General features: G+C 40.5%; 1 protein-coding gene across 8 annotated transcripts in view; it reads left to right on the forward strand.

The window, feature by feature from the left end:
* The window catches only part of LOC145351723 (prolyl 4-hydroxylase subunit alpha-2-like), an 84,858-nt gene that overhangs the window by 57,705 nt on the left and 3,568 nt on the right, over window positions 1-23,585 (forward strand). For 3 of the 8 annotated variants that reach the window (XM_080201307.1, XM_080201306.1, XM_080201313.1), the window contains 6 exons: window positions 2,186-2,285; window positions 2,895-2,948; window positions 7,277-7,336; window positions 7,411-7,476; window positions 17,611-17,679; window positions 21,829-21,925. In XM_080201307.1, coding sequence (XP_080057433.1) covers window positions 2,186-2,285; window positions 2,895-2,948; window positions 7,277-7,336; window positions 7,411-7,476; window positions 17,611-17,679; window positions 21,829-21,925 — 446 coding nt within the window. The remainder of the gene's footprint in view (window positions 1-2,185; window positions 2,286-2,894; window positions 2,949-7,276; window positions 7,337-7,410; window positions 7,477-17,610; window positions 17,680-21,828; window positions 21,926-23,585) is intronic. The other 5 variants (XM_080201309.1, XM_080201308.1, XM_080201311.1 and 2 more) reach the window with 4 other exon arrangements.

A 23,585-nucleotide genomic window follows, 5' to 3' on the forward strand; every position in this document is an offset into this window, starting at 1 on the left:
AGTAAGAGGTCTCACAACACCAGGTTAAAGTCCAACAGGTTTATTTGGTAGTAAACGCCACTAGCTTTCGGAATGCTGTCCCTTCGTTAGGTGATTGGAGAGTTCTGATCACAAACAGGGCATATAAATGCACACTGTGTACAGAATACTGATAAGAATGTGAGTCTTTACAGCTAATCTGCTACTCAAGTCTTAAAAGGTGCAGACAATGTGAGTGGAGATAGCATGAGGGACAATGTAAGAGGGGCTAAGAGGGGATCTTATTGAAACATATAAGATGATTAGAGGTTTAGATAGGGTGGATAGTGATAGCCTTTTTCCTCGGATGGAGAAAGCTAGCACGAGGGGGCATGGCTTTAAATTAAGGGGGGGTAGCTACAGGACGGATGTCAGGGGTAGGTTCTTTACCCAGCGGGTGGTGAGGGATTGGAATGCCCTGCCTGCTGCAGTTGTAAATGCGTCTAGTTTGGGGGCGTTTAAGAGATCTCTGGATAGGTTTATGGACGAAAAGGGATTGGTATAGGCTAGTGGGTCATTGTTTTTGTAGCTGGTCGGCGCAACATCGTGGGCCGAAGGGCCTGTTCTGCGCTGTAATGTTCTATGTTCTATGTTCTATGTTCTAATGTACATCATGATGTGTGTTTGTAAGCCCCATAAAATCCAAAATGTTCAGGAGACAAAAAATAAATCAAGTGACAGGAAATCTCTCACTCAGTCTTGGTCTCCAATCTTCGTAGTGTATCTCTATTCTTATGGATGTGGGCCGTAAGCCCATGAGCCTTTACCTCTTCCTTCTATGCTGCAAACACATCACTCCACAAACTCCTGCTGAGGGACCCAGCATCAGACAAGAGGAGGTTGTTGACCTTGAACTGGCCGTGGAACTGACAGGAGTTCACCACCAGTTCGCTATCTAGTCGACTGACAAAATCCTGGCCTTTTTCTCAGCATCTACATTGTCCAGTATCTTCAGAATTTCATACATTTCCATGAGATCACCTCTCCATTCTCCCTCATGAAAGAAATGATGGCTACTCAATCTCTCCACATCAGACATTTCCTCATCTAAGGAACCAGTAAATGCCCCATTATATTCCCTCTTGGTCATGTATATCACCTTCAATAAGGAGGGCAGAACTGCATGCACTACCCTAGATTTGGCCTCACTAAGGCTTTGTATAATTATAAGCAAGACTTCTTGACTCTTATACTTAATTACATAACATATTTGTCTTTCTGATTGCTTGCTGTATTTGAATTTCTGTGATTCATATTCAAGGACACCCAGGTCCCCCTTACAGCCTGCTAGCACTCCTAGTAAACTGGAGGCTGTACGATTCTGGCACCTGGCTCCTATAACCTGTAGCGTTACATTGCACTGCGAGGGTGTCATTTTCATTTTGTGCTGTAGTGCAAAATGGATAGTAGTGAATCAGCAGCCTGTTTTGCATAATGATGTCAATCCTGAGGGGTTGTAAAATGAGTTGCTGTTTCATCACATTTTACTCACACGTTCCAGCTGGAGAAGTTGTCATTAAACAGCAGGCACATTGGTAGATCACAAACTGATTAGCAGTATTCTTTATGAACCTTATTAGGCATGCTACTGAAACAGTGGGCTCTTAATTTAACCTGAAACTTTTTACCAATTTGCCTCTTCTTTCCTGATCTAGCAGACATGTCCATGGCGGACATTTCTGAAATAAAGCAAAATAAAGTTGGACCATACAAATTGCTGGTTTCAAATTAAAAATGTGCACAGTATTTCATTAGTCATTGTGATCCAGTCTATCACTATCTTTTTGTAACCCTAATCTAATTTGTCCCATATCAGTCTATACTGATGTCAGTTTGTTTTGCATCTTCTCCTGCTCAAAGGCAATATTACCCGTAAGAACTTCCTGTAGGTATTTCTGTGGGAAATTGCTAGACCAAATAAATTTAATTAATGATTTTAATTTTACAAAATTGTCAATCTGTCTGGTCCAACTTTGACATCTGGATTCTGGAGATCATCAGCAGACTTCTGGTTATGCACTGTTGCTGTAACAGCATATCCTTTTATCATTCATTATTGTATCTTTGTATTGTTCAGCTTTTGGCCACGTACAGTCTCTGAGTTTGAATGCATCTCGCAGTTATGTTTTTGCTCAGTTGTATTTTGTGCGTCACTTCCTGTCTGTAGTGCGTGGTTGGCTGACGACGAAGATCCCGTTGTGAATCGAGTCAACAAACGGATAGCAGACATCACAGGCCTGGAAATGGAGACTGCAGAGTTACTTCAGGTACTCAGTTCAAATCTTGGAATCTGCAGTGTAAGATGGGCAGGGATTAGGAGCAATCCAATTAGCTTTATTCCCCTGCTGTAAGTCACGAGGTAACGCAAATTTTTCAACTTGACCTTGCTAGCACCGTCTTGAATGGCAAATTTCCTCTACTGGAGCGATGCTGAATCAAGATATTTTCACAGCTAAAATACATTCCAACAGAGAACTGTACAGTACAGTGCGAGGCTATTCAGCCTATTGTACCTCCGCTGGCTCTTTGTAAGAAGTTGGCTTTGTTGAATGAGGGCCGGCTTTCTCACTGCACCCTCCAATATGCAACACATCCAAACAAAAAGTGGCAGAAAATGCTTTTTTGTCATTGAAGGGTTAAATGGATGAGAGGGTGAAGCAGAGCATATATAACTGAACTGCAATTGAAGCCAACCACAAGTTTGAAAGTGTCACCTAGAATTTGCTCATGTGATGTTTTGCGGTCAGAAAGCCTCCTGTTTTGTGGTGTGATATTTATACCACAGCTAAGATGTGTTTCTGTGAAAAATGCTGGCTGTGTTCTGTCTGAGCACTCAAAACCCTACAGCCTCTCATTGGTTTGTCTCTCTGTTGCAGGTGGCAAATTACGGAGTCGGAGGACAGTATGAGCCTCACTTCGATTTCTCCAGAGTAAGTGGCCATAACAGCCATTCAGGTCTAGAGTTTACAGCTTTATTCTCTTAGTCCGATCCTTACCCTGGAATGCAACCATTCAGAATCGGAAACCTCAGGCCATGGTTTGAAGTTATATCGCTGCCCAAAATTTAAAACTCAGTTTGCAATGAATGGCCCTTCCAAAATCTGAATCATGGATAAAAACATGGGACTAAAAGTCATTGATTTATTTTAAACCATGGGATGGAATTTGTTGAAACTGGATGAAGCACTTGGTAAAATGGTGAAACCCGATCAGTTCAAACTACATGATGGCATTGATTCAGCTAATGGATATTATTTGTACTCTGCTTGATCATATTCACATAGCGTCCATTTATTCTGTGCTGACCCCTTGTGTTATCTTGGTATCAGGATCGAAAACTTCCAAGTTCTCCTCTTGTTAGCTCAGATCCAGGTTGCCAACACTCCAGGATTGCCCTGGAGTCTTCTGGCACTGTGGTGAGCAACACCAGGGAGAAAACCCAAAGCGGCAGAACAAATTTGTACATTTTATTCATTTATATTGAAAACGTTTTTATTAGTTCTAAAAATATTTGTGATGAAGAAAAGGAAAAGTTTGACTGGGCAGGCAGGTTTGGGGGAACAGGGGGCTGCATGAGAGGTCACATGAAGAAACCTCCATGAATACGCCCAACCAGAGTTGGCAACCCTAGCAATATATAGTTTGTCAGTCTGACCTATCCTCTCATCAACAAATAGGAAAAGGAAGAAGCCAATTATCCCCTCAAGTCTGTTCCTCTATTCCTTGAGATCATGGCTGATCTAATTCCATTCTTGTTCCACATCCCTTCATTATTTTGGCTAACAAAAAAAACTTATCAATGCAATTTTCAAATTTAAAATTGATTTATTGAGCATCAATTGGCATTTGCAGGAGAGAGATTCAAATTTCTGTCACCTTTCCTGGGTAAAACTGTTTCCTCATTTTAGTCCTGAAACTTCCGGATCTCATTTGAATACCATTTTTTCTAGAATTCCCGACCAGTGTAACTTATTTCCCGAATCTACCCAATGGATTGAAAACAAATCAGATTGTACTATGAGATGACAATGGTGCTTCCCTACAGAGCTCCTACTACCACACCTACAGCTAGAAGAGGGTTGAATTATTTCCTCTTAATATAGGACTTATCCTGAAATCCTCTGTGAGTAAGAATCAGAGGACGCATTGAGATCAGAGTGACAGGCTATGGCAATGAGGCGGTTTTTAGCATCATACCTTAAGAAGGATATACAGGCAAGGAACACAACATAGATTTATCAGTGTACATAGAGATAATCTGTTCCCATTAATTAGTTTGGATATGGAATGCGCCACTGGAGAGTGTGGTGGAGGCAGATCCAATCATGACTTTCAAAGGAGAATTGGATAAGCATCTGAAGAGAGAAATTGTGTAGAATTAGGGAGAAAGTGGGGGAGGGGAGACGGAAGAGTGAGGAGTGGAATTAGTAAAATTGCCCCCTCAGGCAACTGACATGATGGGCTAATTGGCCTCATTCTGTGCTGCAGCCCTTCTATGATTTTAGAAATCACTTTGATGCTATGTTGTACATACTTCTGTATGAAGTGATCCCTCCATCCCAGCCAGAAACAGGACCAGCTTTTGCTTGAGGGGATTTACTGAATCAGCATTCAACATGTCAGTCAATGATCTGTTCCACCTGTCAACTCTTCTTTGGGAAATACCTATATGAATGGAGTTGGGGATGAAATGATTTGCCTTGTGTGAGCAGAGTGTGTGAGACAGAAGGGCTCAGAATGGATAAGCTCTCTATGAATAAAGTCAGGAGGAGAGTGAGCAAAGGTTATTTGTTGATTCAATAATTGGTTACTTGTAGCTCAGCTTTAATGTGTTTCATCACTTATATCCAGTTCCAACAATGGCTCCTTAACTGTTAAAAAGGATGATCTCATAGCTTCACAATTGGGCCTTTCATGGAACCTCTTCATTTTAACTTCCTGCAGCAAGGAAAGAAAGGCAAAATTAAGCAGCTGCATGTCTGTCGAATGCTACTCATATTCACTGAGGTCATTAGCTGAGCAGGAAGAAATATTCTTTAAACAATTAAAGAGAATAAACCACAATATCATTAAAAAGACAAAGAGGCCATCAATTTGAGTTTGTCATCCAGTTAGGATCTTGCCGCTGTTTGTATCTTTTCATTCAGCCAGTTGTTCCTAGAGATAGAAAGCTCTCAGCTCTCTGAGAGAGTGTTTTTATTGACCCATTCCTTGCATCAGCAGGAGCAAAAATAAGAGGCAATGGGCCGGGTTCTCCGACCTCGCCCGCCCCCAAGAATCGCTGGTCCCATTGCAGCGAATGGAGATTTGGCTGAGCGCCAAATTCTCCGCTCTCACTGGCTGCGGCAGTGGGGGGTGAATGGCTGGTGAATTCTGCCAATAAATATGTACTAATTGTTGCAATCGCTTAAAACTACCTCTTTGCCATAAGCAGCATGTTATTCTTTGCTTAGTGTCTTCAAGTGTTAATGCGCTTCTTGTTGTGAATGAAGTGTTCATTGTCCACAGTGAACTTTGGCCAGTTTATCAGAGTTTCGTATGATCCAAGTCTTCTTTTGAACTTATTGTAGGTCTTAGACCATCAAGATACTTGAATAACAACTTCTGCAATGATTTCCTCCAATGCCCATCAAAACAGTCCTGCTACTCTCTTGTGTGGGACCTTTGAAAAATTTGGTACACTCTTGTCTTTTAAATATACCTGTTACTGCTGTATACAACCCTACCTGGCTGAAAGCTCTTGTGGAGGAACTCAAAAATCTAAAAATGCAGGAAATGAAAAATCTAAAAATGCTGACTTCTCCAAACAATTTCCAGATGCTACCTATCAGTCTGACCTCTGAATGAATTGAGAACCCCTTGATAGAATTACACCTGCGTATCATCATGCCCTGATTTTCATCAAACCCCCTTTTCAATAGTCTGAATGATTTGTTTCATTGTCACATTCAATTTCATCTGTTGTTGTAAATAAAAATGAGAGAGATTTATGTTGTCCAGATGTGCTGGCAATAAATTCTGAGTGCTTTCCAAATTGAAATGCTTCATTTGAGAATTAGATGTGGTATTGACTATTCTAGTCTCACACAGGCTTCCAGAGATGTGTACAATCTCCCAATCTCCAAGCCATCAAATGGAACTTCCAAAATACTTTTTTCTGGATTTCTGTGATGGATATTCGGACATCAAACTAGATCTGTCATGTTTAACCTATCGTAAGGGTGTTGTAATCAAGAAAGCTATGGATCTGAATGTGTCTCAATCAATTGCAAATTCTTGGAAAGTCTGTCCATATAGGATTTCCTAAATTTTATGAGAAATGTCCAGAGAACTGAGAATGAACTACTTATCTTTAAGAATGATATTTCATTATATCCATGACCAAGCAATGCTTGGGAATTACGGGGGAACATTCCTTGATCCAATTGCCTTGACAGACTAAATGAAATGGGGTTTTGTACAAACTTGACTATTGATCAGTTGTCTTCTCCAGTATTAAGGTATGATTAAATAGTAAATTAAACAATAACGTTAAATCTTTAACCTCCTCCAATCCAGCTGCCTGTCATCAGCTAAAGGGCATTGGCCTATGATTCCTAGTCAATGGTTGAATGAAACCTGGGATTGTGATGGGCATCTATCTATTCATATCATTGAGTATGACTTTAACTACTTCTGTGTAAAATGGAAGAGGAGAAAATCTACTAAAGCGCAAGTTACTGTCAGCAAAGCAAAAGGTTTAAGCCTGATTTGTGCCAGTCGAACAACCATTAACTATGGGTCGTAGCCATGCCTGAATGTAATCAAGCAGTCTGAAGACTTCAGCAATCATCTCATTCGTTCTTTTTCGCTATGCAGTCAGAGCTCAGTCGCACAATATTGAGGCATTGTTCAATTCCATTGCCTGTCTATATTCATCGTTTAATCAATTCACTGACACAAATCCATGTGAAAGTTGGAATAAAATGTCTTTATTGAGGGAATATTTATTTGATAAAATTCTGATTGACCCCACTCCAGTTTCCGCTCGCGTAATGCTGAGTTCATTGAAACCTCCTTTTGAGTCAGATGAAGAATAGACATCCGTTTGCATCATTGTCTGAGGCACTGACTCAATTGGTTCAAAATTAGTAAACCAGAATTTCACATCCACCTTTCTGCTGGGATTTGTGTGGTGAAAACAGCCAATAAGGGTTTACAGCCTTAAGAGGAGGACATCTGGGATAAACTTGTTTTTTCAAAATAAAATCTGTTGCAGCGCCCTTTCGACAGCAATCTTGCGACGCTGGGGAATAGACTAGCCACCTTTCTAAATTATGTAAGTACCCGTGAGTGGTCGTCCATGGTGTGTGTTCTTGCTGTGTGTGTATTCATTTTCATTTCATTTTATAGAAAGAGGAACCTGATGCTTTCAGAGAATTAGGCACTGGGAATCGTCTTGCCACTTTATTAAATTATGTAAGTATGTGCAAAGATCGGTTGGGTAGGAGATACACTTAATAACCAAATTAATCAGCAGGTAAGCTGATCCCATCATTCTTGGGTGTCCGGTATGGTTTTATGGCTTCTTGTGCTCTTCAGCACGAGAGGAGCTGAAGGTGAGGGAAGAAATTCCTGCTATTGCCTCTGAACATACTGGATCCATTGGATGTCGGCACATCCATAAGGGACCCTGCTCAACTTTCTGTCTAGTCATTCAAAAAGAAGCGAAAATTGCCTGCGCAGGATTTGCATATGATTTTCTTACTTTGTTTTACTGTAAACACAGTGCAGTAGGCAATCTAATATGGACTTTGCAACAACTGAAAAATCTGTCCCCATATTTGGATATGACATCCAGTGATAGTAGCAAATACTTTCTGGATGTGCATTATGAGGTTGCTACATTCCCCTTGCCAGTCATTCAAAACCCAAAGTGTAATGTGTACATTTGGACCACTCCAATATTTGTACGCCACATCTCTCATTTCAGAGTGCTTTACAATATGATGCAGTTAAACACAAAAGTGAGCTTGAAGGAATGAATATAGGGTGTGAGGCCAAAGACACAATTGAAAAGACAGGTTGTAGCAAGCATTTGATGGCGCAGGGAAAGTCATTCAGGAAGGTGATGTTGCAAGACAATGCCAAAGGTAGTGAAGCAGAGGAAGGAACAAACAAGAAGCAGAGGAAGGAAGAGAGCATAACCTGAAAATTCCTCAAGTAAGTTTGAGTGAAATTGCCCCAAAACCATCTCTCTGTATAATCTCCCAGTTGGGATTTAATGGTGTTGAAATGTTAGTTATCATGAGGTAACAGAATGATATAGAGCTTAAAAGTACAGAAAAAAAAAATCATCATTCCGTTGCAAACTTTCTGAAGAAGTGATCCACTTTGTTCCATTTTCTGTTCTTTTCCAATAACCCTTTGACATTGGAACACGAGTTTGCTTGAGACTCTTGTGGTGACCTTACAGTGATAATTTCCCATGAGCAGTGCCTGCACAGGTACACCAAACAAACAACAGCATAAAGGAGGTGAACAGTATTAAATTTTAATGGATTCCAGGTTCTGCCAGAGGAGGGTAAACATGGGCCTGTAGTTCTAATGGGTCCCCAGTTAGTCCGACAGGAACTGGCAGCACACTGTAAGGTGGAGGAAAATGGAAAGAGCAACCTCGGGCTACTGGCCCCTAATTGAGGATTGTCCCACTGCCCTCAACCCGCAGCACTTTATCCAGTATCATAAAATGCTATTGTGAACTGTCAGAAAGGAAGCTTTCTGTTTGGCCAGAATCCTACGGGGTTCTGGTACAGTTTTAATGTTAATCAAATAACTGACTGTGGTGATTGGCAGCAAAGCATGGATATGTTTGTATTAATAAATAATGAATGATGTGAGTGGTTTACCTCCTGTATGCAGTCTTCTAAGCATCCATTATCAGTGGAAAGAATGTTAATAATTCAACAAATAAACTTTGAATCTTTCCTGGCTCCCTGTTCTCTGTAGGTTTTTACTTTTACAAGGAAAAAGTTCTGTATTAATATTTAAAAGTGGCTTGCTGATGCTGAAATATTGACTGTTTCACTGGTCATAAAAAAATACACATCTACACAAGCAGACTCCATACCTGTCTGCCTATAATCTGGTTCAGTATTTAGAGCACTGTGCACAATACCCCAAAGCACAGGAAGCCCCCTATCAGTTAACATAACATTTGTATTTTGCTTTCAGCTGATTTTATAATACACACTTTTCACACACTAATCGCACATTTTTACTGAATTGTCAATGTCCGACTGCTTCAGGGGCTGTCTGGCATTTATCAAAGGTGGAAAGAAAGATTTTCAGTGCAAAAGCTTGATGAAACTTCTTAGTAGCACACTGAGATACTACCCCAGAAGATGGAGAACTAAAGATGCTTTTTGTATTTGATGTTTGGATCACAGGAATGTGACCTTTGTGAACTGGCCTGCTACATTTACATTGCTTAAACGTTTATTTTTCTCAACGGCCTAATTGAGGGCCTGTTAAAATAGTTCTGGCAACATGGAGTGTCTAGACATGGCTCTCCCACACCGTGAACTACAGAAGCATAAATATAAGAATGCCTTATACGAACATACATAATAGAATTAGGAGCAGAAATGGGCCATTCAGCCCCTCGAGCCTGCTCCGCCATTTGATACGATCATAGCTGATCTGTTTGTGTTTCAATTTCCACATTCCCATCTACTCCCAATAACCTTTAACTCCCTTGCCTTAAGTATTTTTAAAATGACGACTCAATCACTGAACTCAGATCCACGTGATTAGGCCAAATGCAGTTACCTATCCTCTGTGACAGGTAATGTAGCCTCCGTACATGTACCGTTTCATGAACACATCTGATGTGCTCGCTTGAGGGGCTGAAGGGCCTATCCTATACTGTATGACTATATAACTCGCTATCCCTCAGTATGCTGTTGTTAATTAGCAGCAGGTAGAATCGAGAGTGCAGTAACAATTCCTGTAAAAGTTTGCATCCTCTAAGAAACCAAGGCTGGACCTTAATGCTGGCAAATAGAGCCTTTCTTTAGACCTACACATGGAGGTAATTTATTTGTCACTAAGAAAACATATGCCAAAGCATTGTAATGATTATTTAGTGCATGCAGTCCAATTTCTTTCAATTTGGATGATCTAGATGCACCCTTCATGTGCTGACATTACAAGCAGCTTTCTCCCACTGACTTTATGCCTCATCTGTGAACTGGTCCAGTTATTGCTACTGAATCTTCACTTCAAGAGATCATTGTGAAAGTGAAGTAACTGTTCATCATCTAATAGGGGATCTACCCCTCATTTTTACATTTCAAGTTTTCTCCATTGCATTTTTTTTATATCTCTTTAATCGTTAGGTACTGCTCTTCAAGAATATCCTATTCGCCAAGCAGCCAGACTCATGTGCTTATGGTCATCCTATACTCTCACTATCTTGCAATTAGTGTCACGATTCATTCTTTCTCAGAAGCTCAAAAGGTTATGGAACTCCAAACCACCCATAGTCTTTTATTCCTCTGACAGTCTTGATGAGGCAATTTTTATTACCATTGAAAGGGCAGGGGAACTGGGAGTGGGATTGAAAACTGGTAGGAGGCCTCCCATTGATGTCAATGGAAAGAAAAATTGACTTGTGTATAAGATATAGTTAATCCGTCATCACCAACAATAACTTGTATTTCAATAGTGCCTTTTACATATTAAAACATCACTGTGTACTTCTTTGAACTATAGAATCCCTCGAGTGCAGAAAGAGGCCATTCAGCCCATCAAGTCTGCATTGACTGTCCAAAACAGCATCCCACACAGGCCTTCCCCACTGCTCTATCCTCATAATCCCATACATTTACCATGGCTAATACACCTAACCTACACATCTTTGGATACTTAGATGCAATTTAGCATGATCAATCCAGCTAACCCACACATCTTTGAACCGTGGGAGGAATCCGGAGCACTCAGAGGAAATCCATGCATACACGGAGAATGTGCAAGACATTCACCCAAAGCCAGAGTTGTACCAGGTCCCTGGCACTGTGAGGCAGCAGTACTAATTACCATGCTGTCCTAGGAGCAATATCAATCTATCTGACACCAAACCACATGAGACATTAGGAGAAGTGGCCAGAAGCTTGGTTTTAAATCTTGTCTTAAAGGAGGAAAGAACAGTGATGGGTTTAGGGAAGAAATTCCAGAGCTCAAGGCCTCGCCAGCCAAAAGCACAGCTGCCAGTGGTGGACCAGTGAAAACTGCGGATGCACAATAGGTCAGAATCAGAGGAATACAGAGATCTTGGGCAGTGTGGGGCACCAGGAGGTTACAAAAATGGAGAGGGGCAAAATCATCTAGAGATTTGTAAACCTTGATGAGAATTTTAAAATTGGGGTGCTGCCACAGCAGGCGCTAATGTATCATCCAGGCTGAAGTTACCCACTGGGGAGTCACTATTCCGGAGACTCCTACCACCATAATTTATGCATCTCTGTCAGCACATCCTTCCATTCATTTCTCCTTCAAGTTCCTATCTTGGCTTTTCCTTAAATGCATCTATATTATTCTCCTCAACCAGCATTACAGTGGAAAAGACTTGCGAAGCAGTGGAGGCTTTGCATTTCGATACAGTGGCACGGTTACAGCTAGATATCAGTTCTAGTTGTTTTTTTCTCTCAGGAATTGAATGCAACCACTTGGAAATTGTGCTGGTTCACATTCTACAGAAATATGACTCTTGTCATCTTTGGTTATTGGTAAACCTGCAGTTTGCTGGGATTTACAAGCTCACCTCAGCCTCTCATTAAACCTGGACCTTTTCCAGATTACACATTCCTTTGTCCATTTAAAGGAACCACAGAATTTTGGTGTGTCAATCTCTAAATAAGTAGAGAAAACAGTTACCCTCCATTTCCATTTTCCACTGTCTTCTCCAGAAGGACTACAGCTCCAGGGTTCTGGAAGCCCTCGTTGGTTATCTGTTAACCTATTCATTTACCAGCAGCCTGTTCAATCATAGGAAAGGAACAACAGATACAGTTCTCTCCTGATGGTCCTCCTGCTTTCTAATAGGAGTCAGTGGACAGCAATCACGTGTTTAAGCCTTTGCTTCCCAAAGTGCTTCAGAGGTTTTTTGCAGTGGCAGATCAGAAATTTAGATTATTGTTCCCCACTCTCACCCCCAACCCTGCTCTGCCTTCTGGCCAAGCATTGTTGAAGCCAGCTGCTGCTATAATCAACTGAAATCATTGACCCCCAGCAAACAGTCAGAAAACAGGAGTGATGGTTTAATATCCATCCAGCAACACAAGCTGTCATTGTATTCAGCTGCTATGACATGCAGAAATGCTATTAATATTCACGCTGAAGCTAATGTAAATAAATTTCCCACGTATATTTTGGTATTAGACTCCACCTCCCTACAAACTAATTTTGATCACAACAGAAAATACCCTGAAGCTTGTAATGGGACCACAAAAGCTCCCATGTTTAAATAACAGTGGCCAGAAATTCTGCTGCAATCTGTTGCCTCATTTCCTTGTTTTCAGTATGGTTAATATTAAAAATAGTTTCCCTTTTATCTTTCTTGAGAATCGACGTCAACTATACAGCGCATCCTTCGAAAGGGAAACTCACGTGGAAGTACTCAGAAGTGCTGTCTTTTCACAAGAATGAACATTCTCCCACCTGAAATGAGCAGAATTTGGCGGCAGCTGGCCCCCTGGTAATTGACTCTTAGCGGCTTTCTGGTTGAGAGGAAGATACGTTTTCCTCTCATACTACTGAGCTGGTGATTCAAGTCATGCAGGGTGAAGTATAGAATGATTGTTAGTGCGTTTAAAGTTAAGTGAACAGAAGAGATTTGCTAGAATAGTGCCATGGGTAAGGGATTACAGTTACACGGAGAAACTGAAGAAGCTGGGTTGTTCCTCTTGGAGCAAGGAAACCCAAGAGGAGATTTGACAGAGGGTGTTTAAACTGAATAAATAAGGAGAATTGCTTCTAATGGCTGAAGAGTCGTTAACGAGGGACCACAGATTTAAGACTGAAAGAACCAGAGGTGACTTGAGTAAAAACTGTTTTATGGGGAAAAACAGTGGAGTGGGACTAACCGGATCACTCTTTGAAAGAGTCTATGCAGACTCAATGGGCTGAATGGCCTCATTCAGTGTTGTGGTATTCTATAGCCCAAATTGGGATTGTCCAGTCCTGCTGATGTTACCCTCCTCCCCCTACAGCACATTCCCTGGCAGCAGAAGAGGATGCGGGATACACCAAACCTGTAGACATCAGTGGGACTAGGAGATCCTGCCACTGGGCAATGGCAGGCCACTGCCACAAAACACCACTGTGGAGGGGTTAAAAATCTGGCTCCATAGCACTATTATTCTCCTCCTCCTCCTTCACCCCCTCTCCCCAATCCTGGTGATTTCTTTAAGACAAATTTCACTGGCTCCTTCTGAATGGATTATTCTCAGGCAGGCTTTACTAGGATTGCTTGGTTTAACTGTCCACTCTTTTAAAGTCAACCAATTTTCCTTGAATCTTGAAGGCTAACCAGGTAAGATAGCCCAGCAGTCAGGTAGGTAGAGCAGCATGCAAGAGTGACACAAGATAACAGGGAAACTTGAGATTTTGTGAGATTAGGCCACCAAAGTGTCATCAGCCTGTTAGCATTGCTGAGGAGAGGTAGGTGAATGCTGGGGGAGTTACTTAGGGAATTTAGTGATGGTATAAGCTTATCGTCCCCAATGAGAGAGCAGTTAAGGTGATTGTAGACAAGTCAAATGGCAGGTGGAGAAGAGATTGAAAAACAAACCTGAATGGAAGTGGCAGAAATTCAGATCCATTGAAGCAAGTGGGGTAAAAGGCATGTAGGAATTGGTGACCAATGATTGTGTCAGCTGTATTCAGCAGGCATTTGAGCCTTGTGTACCCTCCTTTAAGGTTTTTAACTCTAATTTTGCATGATTTTGCTGGAGTTTATGATAACGTGCAAGATAACATGTATGATATAATTTGATAATTTTTCTCATTGCATGTGTATGCATTAGTGCCTGGGAATTCTTATATCCAACATGTTTAATCCTTTTTTCAAAAAAAAAATTTTGCATCTCATTATCTTTGTGCTGAATTGATACTGCAGCAATGGAATTTAAAAAAAACAGCAAACAGCAGTAGCTGGAGTACAAAAATAACTGAAAATGCACATTGAAAAGCCAGCATCAGAGAGAGAATGATAGGTTAGTGCATTGGGTAGTACCTGCCATCTGGTCAGCTCAAAGAATCCTCTTTATAGGACTGACCTCCAGTATAAAGGAAGGAGAGGGGGACTAAAGGTCAAGTTGTTGACATACATTTTCACAGAGAGATAGGACCCAACCTCAGCTCACTCAAAGCATTTTGAGTAAAAATCAGACCCATCATTACATTGTGCACTGTTACAAAGTCATGACTAATTCATTTAGTTCAGATACGATTTGAAGAGGAACCAGAACATATGTATCCTGTGATTTGCCTTGTAAAACAACAACTTTCATTTATATAGGGCCTTTAATGTAAGAAGGTATCTCAAGGCATCTCACAGAAATATAATGCATGCAAATTGGAATAGGGTCAGAGAAAGGATCATTAACGTGCACTGCAACAGTAAGGATTTATGAACTAGCCCACCCGAGGTCCGTAACTCGGCCTTCAAAATCGAAGCAACTTGGTTTTATTGGAGCCAAACTTTCTTATTCACTGATATCTCTTTTGGGTTTTATAGGTCTAAATATCTGGGATGGGCTATTTTTGAGTTTTTATCTCATTGGTGGTTGAATCCAGAATCAAAAATGACTAGTAACTTTTCTCCTCATCCCTCTTGGTTGCCTTGGATGCATCCTAGTTTCTCCTCAGTAGTGTCATGAAAAAGCTTTCCAATTTAACTGCGCATGTTTTGACAGATTTGTCTACCTTCCTCTATTGGCCCGTCCCACGTTGTTTCCAAAATCTGGGGATGGGGGCAGGGAGCGGAATTTCACAGTAACTTCCAGTGTTAATGTAAGCTTTATTTGTGACTAAGAAATAAACTTTAAAACTTTTAAAGGTTCAATCTCCCCCCCCCCCTCAAAATATGACCATTGTACACAGTTTGTGGGTCATGACTCATCCTCATCGCCAGTTATTATGTCTGTGTCTTGTTTATAATGTATAAAACAACTATGATGTAGGCCTGTAGAACTGAACAAGGGAGCAGATTATTTCAGTTCTCCCCAGTTTCAGTCAGTCCTAGACTGATTCCGGGGTCATCTCATCTGCACTCTTAAAGGGACAGCACGCACCCCAACCTACATATATCGCAACCTGTAGTGAGTAACTAACTTAAAAAGACTCTGATGCTGGCTTTACCTTGTGCTTTACAAAGTGTTTCAATCTTTTGATACTGTGTACCTTCTTTATTTAAAAAATGTTTCTTATTCATATGGAGGGGAAATGTCAAAACAGACTTTTCTTTCTGTGTTGTAATTTTTATGTAGAATCGTGCAGATTTATATACTTTTTTAAAGTGTTGTGATATGTGCAAAACTTTCAGGAAATCATGCCCAACAACTGTTAGTGTAAAATGCACAGGGTAAATGCTAGGTTAATGTGGCCTTCCTTTGATGCAGGTCATTTGTGCAGGTACTGAAATCAGGTGTTGTGTATCATGACTGTCTTTCATTGCTGAATATATTCCAATAGTTTCCCTTATGGTGGCTTGTCCAACCATTAAGAGGAATGGACATTTTTTTAACTCACTGCTGTTCAGGGGTGTTTACTGCAATGTTGCTTCAGCACTCAGAAAGTTATTTCTTTATGTCATGCTTTTTGTTAAACGTTGAGTTCTTTGTGTAATGTCTATAGCTCTGTTGATGTCTCAGTGTTCACTATCTGTCCTGTTGGCTGTCCAGTGTCAAAATTTGCAACATCCATTAACTGTTTCTTGTTTCATTTTTTTTTGAATGCAGCATTTTAGAAATACTTTATGTTTATAACATCTGATCTCAAATGTCTCAAAGTAAATACTCATTGAATTCATTTTTAAAAGGCTTTTTTATGGAATTCAACAAAGCCTATAAGTTTTGAGTAACAGCATACAGTACTTTCAGATCCATGTAGTGCAGATCATAGCAAATATCAATAAACTTCTTGTGTTTCTTGTTGGAAAGTAAGAGAATCAGCACTTTTCTTCAGACAGAACCTTGTGCTGGGAATGGCAGAGTGGGTAAGGTTAGGATTTTGGGGTATGTCATTTTTTTGGATACCGATATGAACCGTTGGGAGAAGGGTTCTCTTTCCTGGCTACAGGACCTATTGAGCAGAACTAAACCAAGCACTGGCCAAAGGCCAACCACCCTTCCTTACTGTGGCCTGGTTTGTCGAGTTTCCAAATGTTCACTCAATCTGTCTGAACTCATGCCAAAGGTCAGTGTGCCATTTAGTGGCAAGGACCATATATATGGAACCAGTATTTAATACGTCAGTAACTGAGAACTTATAATTCACTGAGTCCATGTTCCAATTCCAAATTCACAAATCTGTAATTTAACCTTATTGTCTTTAGGCTAAAATTTCTAGGCTTTGGGAGGGAATAGCTGATTTGGGTTTACAAACACAATCCAGTGAGCCCTGCTAGCACACACACGTGCTCATTTCGTGACGGCAGTGACTTTGGCAGTGGTCATATTTGCTGTCCAGACATTCACACGAAGAGTAGAGATGTGCAAGATACCTGCAGGTGCCCTGGGAACTATCTCCAGCAGGGACTCCGTGCCCTAGGAAGAGGGTTAACAAAAAAGTCTTAATGAAGTAAAAAGAATAATTTGGGATGATGCCAGACCTGAAACCACTAACACCTAGGTGTGGGTGATGGAGGTTTGGCCTTGCCTGCACTAAACTCTCAAGCATAACTGTGCTGCTGTGTGGCTCTGCGGTGTAGAAGCCAGGCACCTACCCACTTCGTGACATAATAGGTTCATTGCTGAGCCGTTATTGTATGTTTCTCTGTTACCCCACAAGGCCAGGACAAAACTCGACATGCAGTGGCACCCATAGCCAATTTCTCAGCCACAGGTGTTGCAACCAGGTGAAGTCAAGGGCGATGGAGCTGTGACGGAGAAATACCAAAGAGGAATAGAAGGACACATACCTAGATTTAACAAAAAAAAATTAAAAAGCACTTCAGATCAGTTAAAATCTGACAGAGAAAGTTGGGGTAGTGATAGCTGTGAGTCTCCATCAGAGATTCAAACAAAAAATTAGAGCCTTTCTATGATGTGAGAGTCCTAGGCAGAAGTTTGTACTGCATTCTCTTGGTCATTTGCCAAGCTATGCTGTCTATTTATTGTTTTATACGTGTTACTTATCACGATGTTAACTGTGTGCAGCTTCAGTCTCTGTAATTGCTGGGTTATGTTGCATCAGCCGCATGCTTTTAACGTAACAGTTCTAAATCAAGATTTCCATAGCTTCAGCTGCATTCATTTAACATGAAAGCAGCTTCTCGAATCAGTCATTTGGCACAATATTTACAAATCTGTTTGCAATTCTCTGAACCAGATGAGTGATGTTCCTGCAGGAGGAGCCACAGTATTTCCTGACTTTGGTGCTGCCATATATCCAAAGAAGGTAACTGTTACACAAGCTTTGCATTGCTAATTAATTGTTTGTTTTCTGTATCTGTGTGAAGTGAATGGGTAAGTGTCCTGTTGAAACTGTGGGAGATTTACCTGGTTACAATTATTTATTCTTCCTTCATTAGCAAAAGTCAATGGTTTTCCTCAGTGCTATTACTATGCCTAAACCTGTCATTAAATTAGTTCTTCTGAAATGTCCCCACCTCCTGATATATCTCACCTGTCAGAACTGGGTCTCTGCAGATACCTAAGGTTAGGTAGTCCAGGATCTGCAATGTTAGTATAACTTCAGATCCACTCACTACCCCCAAAATTATAAGCTCACGCAGAGATTAAGAAAAAATACTGCAGGAATGGCAAGTTTCCTTTAATACTTTAAATATTAAATCTACAAAGTGATTAAAAAAAACAATGCTTGTTTCACTTTGTAATTGAGAATTTTGGAAGAAAAGCCACTAGATAGTCTGAGTCAGGTGATGGAATTTGATCATAATTATTAACTAACAGGAATAAAACCTTTTTAAACCTAGGGGAGTGGAAATCTGCAATTTGATAAGGGATATGATACAAAAGAGGGTAAATTGAATTGAGGCACAGATCAACTTTACCTTGTTTCATGGCAGAACAGTTCCAGGGGCTGAATATCCTCCCCTTGTTCTGGTGACCATGTTTGAAACCAACTCATGGGTGCAAAGTCTGGCTTTTAGCAGGTTGTGCTATACTGGCCATCCCACAGAAAACTCACAGTTCTAGTGACTGGACTAGGTTTGAATCCAAACACCAGATAAGGTTATACACTCATGCTACTGTGGTCTATATATTAAGGAAATATTCTGTCACCTCTTTCATTGCCTCGATTAGATTCTAGTTTTGTTCCTAGCAATATCAAATGAGTACGCTTGAGTGCACAACAAGGCACAAGTCAGGAGTGTGATGGAATATTCTCTACTTACCTGGACAAGTGCAGCTCCAACAGCATTCAAGAAGTTGGACACCATCCAAGGCAAGGAAACCTGCTTGATCGGCACCCAATCCACCACCTTAACCAATCACTCCCTCCACTGCCGGTGCACAGTGGCAATGGTGTGTAATATATACAAAATACACTGCAGCAAGTCACCAAGGCTTCTTCAACAGCACCTTCCAAACCCACAACTTGTAGCACCTGAAAGGACAAGGGCAGTAAATGCATGCGAGCATCACCACGTGCAAGTTCACACACCATCATGACTTAGAAATATATCACCACTCTTTCACTGTCGTTGGGTCAAAATCCTGGAATTCGCCAACAACATTGTGGCTGTACCAGTACTAGATGGACTGCAGCTGTTCAAGAAGGTGGCTCACCACCATCTTCTTGAAGGCAATTAAGGATGAGGACAATCTTGGCTTTGACAGCGATGCTCACAACCCATGAAAAAGCTGAACATACTTCTCTCATCCCGATCATTATAGAGCAGGACATATTTTTTGATGAAATTAAATCTTTGTTCAATCAAAAATGTATTCCATTTTATTATAACTGGGATGAGAGGAGTGTGCGGCCTTTCTAGCTCCACTACTCAAAAGAGTGCACCATTAGTTTAAGAGTTTAATTTACCAATTAGTTACCTTCAGTGTTATTAGACTCGGAATAAAATATATTAACCAGGCTTTTTCAATAAACTCAGAATGATTTATTTATTATGAAACAAAGCTTCTGAAGTGGCTTTTTGGTTAACACGCAATTTGTAATCTGAAATTGTAATTTTCTATCTCTTTTCGAATTTACCAGCACATACATACACACATACATAAAAAGAACAATTAAATGAGGCTCTTTGCAGAGATGGGCAATTGGAGAAAAAAAACTTTATAAAAAAGGTGACATTTCTGGTGTTTTGATTATTTCAATCTGGTGCTCCCGCATGTGGAGCCAGGTCACTAGTCCAAGTAAGTGTCTGCAGGTTCTCTCCAAATTTGGCATGGAGGATAATAGAGCTGGAGAACACAGCCAACTTGTCTCAGCCTCTCAGGTTTCCAAATACAGACAGTTTTACTGAGCTGAGGATTCCTAGCTAGATACTGTATTTCAGGCAATGCAAAAAACACGCAAGCTAGGCAGATTTTCTACTTCTCAGTTTATTCCTAACTGAATTCATAAAACTAGTTCAAAACTTGAAGCTCGTCTAAGTCAGTGATTTCCAGTAAACCACCAGGGCCTTTTCCTTGAATGGAGTTTTTTTTTCCCCATCAATTAAGTTAATTTCAGTTCAAATAAGCAAACACCTTTACCCCCCTCAAGGTCCGTGCTCGTCAGTTCACTGAAGTAATACAGTTTCTGGAAAAGTTATTATGTTAAAGTTTATTTATGAGTGTCATAAGTTGGCTTACATTACCACTGCAATGAAGTTATTGTGAAAATCCTCTAGTCACCACACTCAGGTGCCTGTTTGGGTACATTGAGGGAAAATTTGGCACGGCCAATGCACCCAACCAGCACGTCTTTCAGACAGTGGGAGGAAACTGGAGCACCTTCAGGAAACCCATGCAGACATATGCTGTTGAAAGTCGAAGATAAACTTATGGGCTGATTTTCTGACTTCGCCCGCAGCTGGGATTCTCCGATCCCTCTGCAGTAAACGGAGATTTGGCTGATTGCCAAATTCTCACTGGCATGAGTGGGGTGTAAAGGCCAGAGAACTGCGGCCTATGACTTTTTAAAAAATAAATTCCAGGTGTCAGGAAAAGAGGTAGTTTTAAGGGATTTATATTTGTATTGATGAATTATAGAAATAAGATACAGATTTAAGTGAATTTAATTTAGTGTTGCTGTGGTATGAAGGGTTAGATTCATGCTAGACAAATACGTTTGTATATGTGGAGGTTTGGTTTTATTTCAAACTGTTGTTTCTGTTGTGCTTGGAGAATGTTACAGCATGAAAAATAAACACGCTGAGAGAAGCATTAAGTCATTGCTCAGTAACCAGGGCCACCTTTAGGGTGGGAAGGGTTTTAGTTTTAGCTGGATTTATAGCAGTTGGAGCTGGCAGTGAAAGAGAAAGCAGCTCTCACATTCCTCCTAGAAGCAGTGAAGCCATACAGTGAAGTAAGATCACAAAAGCAAGTTCCAGGGGAACTAAAGGACAGTTAGTTCTAGAAACCAGGGAATGGAAAAGAAACTCGAAGAATATTGCCAAGTTAAAAAGGATGAAAGAGGAAGTACATTTTTAAACAAGATATTGTTTATGGAAGTCAAAGGCAGACCTAGGAAGAGAAGAACTGATAAGGTTGACTACAGACAAGCCACATATATTGAGCAATCGCAGGATTTGGTGTCCTTATTTTGAGTGTCTGAAGCAATAATATTCTGTTGGGGATTGTGCACCTGAGTTTTTGTAGAATTTTGGATGCATGCTGCAATTCAAGATAAAGGAAGCCTGAAAGGAAAGGTGGAAAACCTAGTGCTGGATTCCTTGTTAAAAACAGAGTGGAGACTTTGTTTGAAAAGATAGTTGGAAAACCCTAGACTGGATTCTTAAAGAAAACAGCTAATGGAAAGCATTGTTTGAAAGAAGATTTTAAAGTGTGACCTTTTGGGGAGTGGAATTTGGAAACACTCGTGACAGTCATGGGGGGGATCTGCGAGAAGAAATTCACAGGTGATCAATGGAATGGCATCAGCTATTTGGTTTCAGAATGTGGCCATCTCCTTGAAATCTGTGTACATGTGTGAAGCTAAGGAGGAGCAAAGAAGTATTGTGTCATACTCAAACTTTTTGTTTTCAATAAATAATTTTTCCTGTTGTTTAAACTAATTAGCAGTCTTGTGACTCTGTTCCTCCACATTTTCTAAAAAAAAGTAAACGTTACAATCTTTTGAGCCAGAATTCTGCTCTGGAATCCTCCGTCCAACAGTAACAGCAGCTGGAGTTGTAACACACGTCAGCTTTCAAATGTCCAAACAATGCAATGCCTTTCCAAATTTTAAAAGCAAATATTGTTCCAACAATTTCCTGGCATAAAGGGAATTGGAAACGATTCTAAACTCTTTAATTCTAATTCTGGATAAAAAATACAAGACAGCTTCCTACAAAACAAATGTCAGTCTAATGCATTATGATTTTAAAGGCTCAATTTAAGTATCTTTTTTCATTTTCAGGGCACATCAGTCTTCTGGTATAACCTTTTTAAAAGTGGAGAAGGTGATTATAGAACACGGCATGCAGCCTGTCCAGTATTAGTAGGAAGTAAATGGGGTAAGTGCCTACACCATGTCCTGCTGTTGATAGCCATGTGCTTATTTATTTATTGTGGTTCATGTGTAAAGTGAATGAAGAGAGCTGTATGTATTTGCTTCCTGGTTTTATCAAAACGTGGCATGTTCTTTTGTGGACAAGATCTATTTTTAACAGTTTATTTTGGGTAAGTTTATTGATGGTCATGTTCAGATGAGACAGGCCTGTGTTCAGTCATGCAATTAGATTTTTTCCGCCAACTTTGGCATTCAATGAAAATGTCAAACACTCCCAAGACAAGTATAGGAAAGCCCAAATTCAGAATAAAGCTCCCCACACTCTCAAAAACCAATCAATGTGCCATTGTTTAAGAGAACAATTTTGACTCCATCAATCTATTTTTCTTATCCACTTCTCATACCAATTATCCTCTCTGAATAAGACTGACACTGTTTTTCCTGTTTATGAGCACTTTCCAATTAAGAGCGCCATTTGAACTGTCTAGTTTCATCACCAGTTGAACTTGGCAGCTGATATTTTAAAATTTAATAATGGAAGATGGGGCACCACTGTTTAGACCTACATTTATGCCCTTCCCTAATTGCCCTTGAGAAGGTACGGTGAGTTGTTTTGGACTGCCAGAGACCATGTGGAGTTCACACACCCACAGTGCTGTTATGCTGTTGGATTTTAACCCTATCCTGACAGGTGAAAAACTAGTGTGCTCCATGCAAGAAACATAGAAACCCTACAGCACAGAAAGAGGCCATTCGGCCCATCAAGTCTGCACCGACCACAATCCCACCCGGGGCCTACCCCTATATCCATACATATTTATCCGCTAATCCCTCTAACCTACACATCTCAGGACAATTTTAGCATGGCCTCTCAACCTAACCTGCACATCTTTGGACTGTGGGAGGAAACCGGAGCACCTGGAGGAGGCCCACGCAAACACGAGGAGAATGTGCAAACTCCACACAGACAATGACCCAAGCCGGGAATCGAACCCAGGTCCCTGGAGCTATGAAGCAACAGTGCTAACTACTATGCTACTGTGCCGCCCTAAAAACTAAAGGAACAATTCATTCTCTGGATGTGAGCATTTATTGCCCATTTCTAGTTTGACAGAACTGAGGACCTTGGTAAGCCATTTCCAGGGCAGTTAAGTGGCAAAAGTAGACAAGACTAAATAGACCTGTTTACTTCCCTAAAGTATGATTTTTAGTATGAGCTTTTAATTTCAGATTTTTTTTAAGATGAATATAACTTGTTAATTCACCAGGGTGAGATTTGATCTGTGGATTATTAGCCCAGTAACTTTTTCACTCCACCACCATACCCAAATTGTCACATTGCTTCAAGGACCCCTCGGTACTAGTGTTAACTTCGCAACAAAGATACTTCATTACTTGCGTGAATCTGTGTCTTTATTGGATAAAGGGAGTGTTTGGTGATAAATGGGACACATCCAAAAACAGATCTCATTGCCTTGTAGTGAGAAATAAGGAGCATCTGCGATGAATTGACATTCATGTTAACATTAGATTGTAAAAACAACCCATTGATATTTAAGTTTCACAAATGGATAAGGAACAAAACAGCCAGGAATCCTGGTTTCCAGTCACTTACCTGCTTATTTCAGGAAACAACTTTCTCTGGGAGAGAATAGAGCCAACAT

Source organism: Carcharhinus amblyrhynchos, chromosome 13, assembly GCF_965287045.1.
Source record: "Carcharhinus amblyrhynchos chromosome 13, sCarAmb.v2.hapA, whole genome shotgun sequence".
Lineage (NCBI taxonomy): Eukaryota > Metazoa > Chordata > Chondrichthyes > Carcharhiniformes > Carcharhinidae > Carcharhinus > Carcharhinus amblyrhynchos.